This window comes from Salvia splendens, chromosome 9, assembly GCF_004379255.2.
Source record: "Salvia splendens isolate huo1 chromosome 9, SspV2, whole genome shotgun sequence".
Classification (NCBI taxonomy): Eukaryota; Viridiplantae; Streptophyta; class Magnoliopsida; order Lamiales; family Lamiaceae; genus Salvia; species Salvia splendens.
Window position 1 is genome coordinate 27,273,102 of NC_056040.1, and position 8,837 is coordinate 27,281,938.

General features: G+C 35.9%; 1 protein-coding gene across 1 annotated transcript; it reads left to right on the top strand.

The window, feature by feature from the left end:
- Positions 1 to 3,361: 3,361 nt before the first annotated feature.
- Positions 3,362 to 6,739, top strand: LOC121749372. Its single transcript, XM_042143946.1, has 9 exons — positions 3,362 to 4,221; positions 4,345 to 4,446; positions 4,581 to 4,721; positions 4,840 to 4,945; positions 5,004 to 5,372; positions 5,466 to 5,487; positions 5,577 to 5,672; positions 5,755 to 6,273; positions 6,327 to 6,739. Exons 1-9 carry the CDS (start codon positions 3,362 to 3,364, stop codon positions 6,737 to 6,739), a joined length of 2,628 nt encoding a protein of 875 aa, XP_041999880.1.
- Positions 6,740 to 8,837: the final 2,098 nt, after the last annotated feature.

Genomic DNA, 8,837 nt, shown 5'->3' on the forward strand with positions numbered 1-8,837 from the left:
GATTTTCGTCGGTCTTTATGGTTTTTCAGTGGTGATTCGGTCATTTCTGCAGCTCTCTGTTCTTCTCTAACTTTGAATGATATCAGATTCCCTTCGTTTCCGCCGCTTTTCATCTTGATCGTTTCCAGATTTTGTAGAATCTATTTCGCGGATTTGGGTAAATATTCGTGCCATCTGGAGGTTCTATGGTTGGCGATAGGCATGCACAAACCGGCCCGGCCCGCCGGTTCATGAACCGGAACCGGACTCGGAACCGGCGGTTTGAACCGGCAGGCGGGTTGAAGGGTCGAAAGGGCCGTTTCAGGTTCGACAATATATTGAACCGTGAACCGGTGGTTCGGCGGTTCGAACCGCCAGTTCAAAGGATCGAACAGTGTTTCGTAGGTTAGGGGTTCGTAGGGTTCGCGTAGGGGTTTAGGATAGCCGTTGGAACCGGCGGTTTGCGGGGTAAACCGCCGGGTTGAGGGGTTAACCGGCGGTTTGTCGGGGTAAACCGGCGGTTCGGGAGCCGGTTTCCGACGGTTCCGGCAACTTTTCAGAGGCTAGGTCGTAGGGTCAGTGTTTAGGCCTGCAAAACCGGTCATAAACCGCCGGTTTTCGGTCAGAAACCAGCGGTTTTCTGACACAAACCGTGGCGAACCCGCCGGTTTCGGCGGTAAACCGGCGGTTCACGGCAGATTTCAATCCCAACTAGCCGACCTATACAACTACAGCACCGGCGGAAGGTCCTCGGGTATGGTCAGTGAATTAGATTTATATTTTGAATCACTCTTTTCCTTTGGTGATGAAGGTCCTACTCCTCCCGCCCAAATCGACGTCCTCGATTGGTGAGGAACCCACGAGAAAGATTTTCCCATCCTTGCTTCAATGGCCAAGGAAATTTTTTCTGTTCCGACTTCCACCCTCGCCGTCGAGTCCGCTTTTAGTGTTGGCTCGCGCGTTTTGGATGAATCAAGAAGTAAGCTCTCGGCGAAAAATATGGAAGCCGTGATGTTACTTGATGATTGGGCCAAAGCTGACGTCCGAGAACAAGAAAATGATTGGAATGATCGTCAAGAGGGATCACAAGATGAATTCACCGGGGATGAAGATTAGGCCAACCGTCAACCGCCGCCGGCCAAGCCAAATAGGTAAGTAAGGTAAGAGAACTACGTGGACTTTGATTCCCTAATGCAAATGAGCAATTGGGATACGTAGGCACCTCAACTTAAATTTTTAATTTAAGTTGAGCTCAAGTCCTTTTTCTTTTATTTCTTTTTTTTTCCCATTAATTCCTACTTTAAAAATATGCAAATACAATTACATAATTGTATTTGTATATACTCTAGTCGATGAAGTATATTTCTCTATACGGCTAAATGAGGGAAACTTTTGACAATTCTACTATAATTGTTGATTGTTAGACGAAACTCAACATTTAAAGTTGAATTGCTAAAGGTGTCCTTAATTTAGTTATGTAGAAAGATCTTCTTCGCCGATTAAGAGTATATATATAATACACTTATATGTTTAAGAACTTCAACGTCGTTTCTTGTCATTTGTAATTAGTTCTTCACTAGTAGTCTCATTTGTATTTAAATTTTGTTTAAGACTTCAAGACCGCCATATGTTTTCAATTTGTAATTGTTGTAACTTGTAACGTGTAATTGTTGTAATTTGTAAACATGCAATTTCAATAAAATTGCAACTTTAGCCGGATTTTTTTCAATTTTATTTACTCACATTTCATACAAAAACAAACTTGAAAAGTGTAATGTAATTTGATTAAAATTGAAAAGTTGAAAAATGCAAAAAAAAAAAAATAAATAAAATTCGTCGAACCGTCGAACCGGCCCGGAACCGGCGGTTCAAGCCGAAAACCGCCGGTTTTGAACCGCCGCGTAAACCGCCGGTTTTTTGAACCGGAACCGGAACCGCCGGGAGCTAGGCGGGCCGGTTCAGGTTCATGGATTTCTCGACCCTTGACCCGCCGGTTCGGGCCCGGAACCGGCGGTTCCCGACCCTTGTGCATGCCTAGTTGGCGATTTGTTTTAGGGTTTTCGGTCTTTGGTCGCCGGAGATTTGGTGTGGCGGAAGAGTCGGGGACGTGGTAGGGGAGGAAGATGGAGGCGGCGGTGTGAGGTAGATTTTAGGGTAGAGAGAGAGTTCTATTTTTTAGGATTTTGTTTGTTTTGTTAAGTTAATGTTTAGGTGTAATTAAAATTTAATTATGTGTTAAGATGATTAGTCTTATGTAATTGTATTTAGCTTATCATTTTATTTGGTAAAGCGTAGGAATTAATTATTGGTAACATTTTTTGAGTTTTTGGGCTTTTCTCAATTATTAATTGGGCTGTGATTTAATTTAATTGGGCTGTGTTGTTTGGGTTATTAGTATAGATACTTATTTGGGTTTTCATGTTATATCTATTGGTCTACTTATTTTTATTATTGCCTTTTTTATCATATATTAAGTAAATAGTAGACGAGAACTAAATATTCATTTGTTTGGTCGGGATAAAGATTTTTGAAATTTGTAGTGTTGGAATCGTTTGGTTAAGGTTTTTTTTTTGGAATTATTTGGAGATCAGTTGTGTCATACTATAAAATGTTAGTGTGACACTAACATTACCTCCAACATGATCCTGTGAGCAATGAAGCTTGATCAACAACAATACCACTTGTAGCTATAGAAGTTTGAATAGACTCACCTACATTAGCTACAAATAGTAAAAGCAAAAAAATGATTAGCAAAATCGTAACGGCGTAGTGTATATAATTAGATTTATAATGGACTAAATTAACATAATGTTAATAAAAATAAGGAAAAGGACTAATTTCAACAAAAATAATAAGACTACTAAAACTATACAACCATTTAGACATCAATTTATACTAATCAATAAATCTAAAAAATTCGTACACAAATATTAGAATACTGAAAAAACAATTTTTAACATTTTAAATCCAATAATGCTCCAAATATTCGATCATATAATTCGAAAAGTGCTCACTATCTAAAAAATATTCGATCATATAATTCGATGTTTGGATTTACGTCATTGAGAGGTAAAGTTGATAATAGCGTGAATACTAGTAATTCTCCACCTGCATTTCATTTGCATGGGCAAAATTACCATTTATTGAGTAGTTTATTGCAGAAGATGGTTGCCCACCGAAGTTTGCTCAGTTGTACATTTATGATATGGAAAATGAGATCAACCATACAGTCTGTGAGGTATTTTTAATTTTTAATTTATAAAAAATGTATAAGTTATTTTGTTTTAATTTTTCTACATTTGTTTTGAATTAAATATAATTTTACAGGGGGAAGAGTGATATTAATAATCTTCATTCAGAAATAGTGTTTGATCTACAAAAAATGTTGGATGAAGAAAATGTTTTAGTCAAAACATTCAGAATGGTCAAAGAGAAAATTAATCAAGAAAACCCCTCGAATGTGAGTTTAAGGTTGCTTGGCAAGAGAAGTAGGGATGGCAGAACTTATAGCCTTTCTGAGATTGTTGTTCTTGTGGTTGGTGATTTTGATAAAGCCTTGAGTGATCGGGATATTATTGTTGAAAAAAGATCTGGTCGATTGCAGCGTATTAATGAACTACATCCTTCTTATCTTGCACTGCAATATCCTTTGCTTTTCGCTTACGGCGAGGATCAATATAGTGAAAAGATTGGTTTTTCAGGGAGTGGCACTTCTTCAGGCAATAGAAAGAGAGTTAGCCCAAAAGAATTTTTTGCATACCGATTGCATGATAGGGTGAATGAGTGTTCTGTCCTTTTGTATTCAAGGCGGTTATTCCAACAATTTGTTGTTGATGCTTATACTATGGTTGAGACTGGTCGTCTACTATTTGTGAGAACCCAACAGAAAAAATTGCGTGCTGAAATGTATAGTGGTCTTGCGGAGCCTGTACTGCGAGGTGATACAGATGGTTCTATGCATGGTAAACGAATCATTTTGCCTTCCAGTTTTGTTGGTGGTGCAAGATATATGATCCAGAATTACCAAGATGCCTTGGCCATTTGTAGATGGATTGGTTATCCATCTTTGTTTATTACCTTTACGTGTAATCCAAAGTGGCCAGAGATTGTTAGATTTCTTTCTGTTAGGGGACTAAAATCAGATGATCGTCCTGATATTGTGTGTAGGATTTTTAAAGTTAAGTGGGATAGTTTTGTAAGAGATCTTAAAACCAAAAAAAATATTTGGAGCTGTGAAAGCAGGTTTGATAACATTTTTTTGAAAAAAAATTTGGTTGATTTTTTTGTGTAAACTTTTTGCAATGGTGTATACTATTGAGTTTCAGAAGCGTGAATTGTCTCATTCAAACATTTTGCATTTTTAAGCAATGAGGATAAACAACCTCGACCTCAACGTATTGATGAGATTATTTCTGCTGAGATTCCTGATCCAGTAACTGATCCTTGCTATTATGAGAATGTTAAAGAGTATATGGTGCCTGGACTATGTGGTGTTGTTCGAAAATCTCCCCTTGCATGCGGAATGGAAGATGTTCAAAATACTTTCCAAAAAAATTTGTTAATGCCACAACGTTTGACGATGAGGGTTATCCTGTTTACAGACGTAGAGACGGTGGTCTTGTTATTATGAAGGATGGGGTGCCCTTGGATAATAGATACATTGTTCCACACAATCGTGCACTTCTTATGAAATATGGTGGTCATGTTAATGTGGAGTGGTGCAATCAATCTCGATCCTTTAAGTACTTGTTTTAAGTACATAAATAAAGGCCATGATCGTGTGACTACATCTTTTTTCTAGTCTGGTGCAAATGGTTCTGATCAAATACAGGATGAAATTAGTTTGTACTATGATTGTAGATACATTTCGTCATGTGAAGCTGCTTGGAGAATTTTGGGGTTTGAGATTCAGTATAAGGATCCGTCCGTTGAAAGATTAAGTTTTCACCTTCCGAATGAGCAAAGTGTTATTTTTTATGAGAGAGAGTTTGGATAATGTTTTGAACCGAAATACAATTCATCAGAGCAAGTTTTTGGGTTGGATGGATGCAAATAAGATTTATTCTGAAGGTCGTGGTCTCACTTATGGTGAATTTCCTACCAAATTTGTGTGGAAAACAGATCATTGGCAACCTAGAAAGCAACGCTTCTCCATTGGGAGGTTGTTTTATGTCGCTCCCGATTCTGGTGATATCTATTACCTGAGATGTTTGTTGAATATTGTTAAAGGAGCTACGTCATATGAAGACATCAAACGTGTGAACGGTGTTCAGTATGATACATTTCGAGATGCTTGTTTTGCTCTAGGGTTGTTGGATGATGATAAGGAATATGTTGATGGCATTACTGAGGCATCATTTTGGTCTTCTGTGCATTCCATAAGATTGTTATTTGTTAGTTTGTTGACATCAGAATCTATTTCTAGACCGGATTTTGTTTGGCGAAGTTGTTGGAAATATTTATCTGAAGATGTTTTGTGTAATCAGCGAAAATTAAGAAGTATTCCAGGTAACTTTTTTATACGTTTTATGCTTTTTGTAATTTTTTTGATTTAATTAATTTTGTTTAGTATAATAATAAATTATATTTTATTGTAGGGTTGTTGTTGAGTGACGAGGATGTCCAAAATTTTGCTTTGGCGGAGATTGAGAAATTATTGTTAAATGTTGGGAAAAGTTTGCGTGATTTTCAAGGTATGCCTTATCCGAAATCTAAGTTTTTTTGAAACATTTGAAAATAGATTGATTAGCGATGAGTTGTGTTATGATCGAGAAGCTTTGGGAAGAGAACATTTGGACTTTCTTTCCAAGTTTACCGATGAACAACTTCATGTTCATGATACTATTATGTCATCCGTTTACTCAAATGGTGGAGGAATGTTTTTTGTCTATGGTTATGGAGGTACTGGTAAAACTTTCATTTGGAGGTCTTTGTCAGCTGGGATTCGTTCGAGGGGTGAAATTGTTTTAAATGTGGCATCCAGTGGCATAGCTTCTTTGTTGTTGCCTGGAGGTAGAACAACCCATTCTCGCTTTAAGATTCCTATCAATGTTGATGAAGATTCGATGTGCAATATAAAACCTGGGAGTGCGCTTGCTGAACTTATTGTTAAAGCTAAGCTTATCATTTGGGATGAAGCTCCGACGATTCATAAACATTGCATTGAAGCCGTGGATAGGACTTTTAGAGATATCATGCGTGTATCTGATGAGTGTAGTGTGCAGAAACCATTTGGTGGAAAAACCATTGTTTTTTGTGGTGACTTTAGGCAAATCTTGCCTGTTGTGCCAAAGGGTAGTGGGCAAGATGTTGTGAATGTTGTTATCAACTTTTCTTACCTTTGGAAGTATTGTACGGTTCTGAGGCTTACAAAAAATATGAGACTGCTGAAGGAATTTTGAAGGAATTTTCTTCGTGGGTTTCTTCTATAGGAGATGGCGTTCTTGGTGGTCCGAATGACGGTGAAGTGACTATTGGTTTTCCTTCTGACATTGTATTGTCTAATTCTGGTGATCCTTTGAAAACAATTGTTTCGAAGATATATCCATCTTATATGAATCATGAAGAGTTGAGTGGTTGCTTGCGTGATCGTGCTATACTTGCTCCTACGTTGGAGATTGTTGATGAGGTTAACCAATTCATGATGTCGTTGGACCAGTCTGAAGGTCGTCTTTATTTGAGCTCTGATAATATTGCCAACTCAGATTCGACATCGGATGGTTTAGCTGATATACATTCTGTTGAGTTTTTGAACAACTAGAAGTGTTCAGGTACACCTAACCATGAATTGCTGTTGAAAGTTGATACTCATGTAATGCTCCTAAATATAGATCACTCGAATGGATTATGTAATGGCACAAGATTGCTAATTACACGAATATGTGATTATGTTTTGGAGGCTCAAGTGTTGGCTGGCCATAATGTTGGGCATAAGGTTCTGATCCCTCGAATGTCTTTAATTCCTTCTGATCCAAGGTTGCCATTCAAATTTCAACGACGACAATTTCCTGTGGTTGTATCGTATGTAATGACGATTAACAAAAGTCAAGGTCAATCATTGGCTCATGTTGGGTTATTCTTATGAAAACCAGTATCCAGTCATGGACAATTGTATGTTGCTATTTCTAGAGTTACGAGTCGTGCATGTATGAAGATTTTGGTTTGTAAAGACGAGGATGATGATAGTAGGGGTGATTCGACTGTTAATGTTGTTTACAAAGAGGTTTTCCTAAACATATGAACTATTGGTGTTTTGTGGATCATATTTTGTTGAGTTGTTTATTTTGTTCCATTTATTAAGTTTTTACTTTTTTGACTTTATTTGCACATGATTTATATTTTTCTCTCTTTTCTTTATATATTTTTAGTACTAATATCTTTTTCATATTAACTCACACACTTTTATCTTTATTTACACATATTTTAAAAATCTTATGTCCCGTGCATAGCACGGGTGTTGACACTAGTTAGTAAAAGATGTGGCTTTTTGCTGCTTAGGCCATCTCCAACCATTTACACCAAACTCAAACCCATTTTTTGGTATATGTTAACACCAAAAGTAATTTTACTCTAATCATTTACACCAAACTCAAACCCAAAAGAATATTACATATCCACCTACTTTTTATACCTTTTCAATTACACCTACATACTTATTTAAATTACACATTAATCCCACAACATTACAAAAATTTAAATTAAATAATAAACAAAAATTTCTTATTATATAAATATACCTATTTTAAAAAAAGATACACTTTCTTGAAAATTAATATACACTTCACATGTTATGATAAAATTAAAACATAAATCAAAACATATTTAAAAATATCACAATTACAAAAAAGTTATGCCACAATATGGATATAAAATTGGAAAAATTCAAAACTCGAAATTTGTGTTTGTTCCCACGATTGATCAACTAGCATTTTATCTCTTTTTGCGTCATATCAAGTCAAATACTTTTGAAATCAAGTATCTTCATTTGTTATTGTAATTTTTTTTCATTTTTTAATTCACATAATAATTAAATAATAATTGACCGATTTGCAATATCTCATAAATTTTGCAGTAACACCATATTTGGTGTAAATCCGTAGAAAACATCAAAAATGAGTTTGAGTTTGGTGTATGGTTGGAGATGATTTTTACACCAAAATGGGTTTTAGTGTATGATTGGAGTTGGTCTTAGGGATATTGGTCATTAAAACCATAAACTTTGGTCAAACTTTACACCATTATACCAAATAAAATGAAGTTTGTGATATTTTAGACCAATTTTAAACTTTGTGGTAAATACCAAATTTTGACCAAAGTTTATGATTTTAGGGACCAATATCCCTTATATTTATTCAGTAGGAGTATTTTTAATTTTCTTTATTTTAAGAGTTCATCAACTTTTAATTAGCTAAGTTGTTCGGCCATCTCCGACCATTTACATTAAACTCAAATTCATTTTTGAGTATGTGTCACACTAAAAAGTACTATCTCCGTTCCACTCAAGATGGCCACATTCTTAAGTGGCTCGGGATTTTAGGAAGTGTTGTTAGGTGGAATAAAGTAAAGAGGAAAAAGGTAGTTGAATATTTTAATGAGTAGAGATGAGAGAGAAGGTTATTTTCAAAATTGGAAAATGGTCATTTTGATTAAGACAAAAAAAAGGAAAGGTGACCATCTTGAATGGGACGGAGGGAATAGTTTTATTCCAATCATTTCCATCAAATTCAAATTTTACACTCATTTTGAGTTTTTATTTCACAAAATATTTGCAGTAACACCATATTTGGTATTGTTTCATAAAAAAATCTAAAAATGGGTTTGAGTTTGGTGTATGGTTGGAGAAGTAAGTATTATACACC

Excerpts from the sequence above, each read along its gene's own strand:
- LOC121749372 (XM_042143946.1), top strand. The coding sequence starts at position 3,362 with ATGTTGGATGAAGAAAATGTTTTAGTCAAAACATTCAGAATGGTCAAA. Across the intron at positions 4,722-4,839 it reads AATCAATCTCGATCCTTTAA|ATACATTTCGTCATGTGAAG; the intron begins GTACTTGTTTTA and ends CTATGATTGTAG. Across the intron at positions 4,946-5,003 it reads ACCTTCCGAATGAGCAAAGT|AGCAAGTTTTTGGGTTGGAT; the intron begins GTTATTTTTTAT and ends ACAATTCATCAG.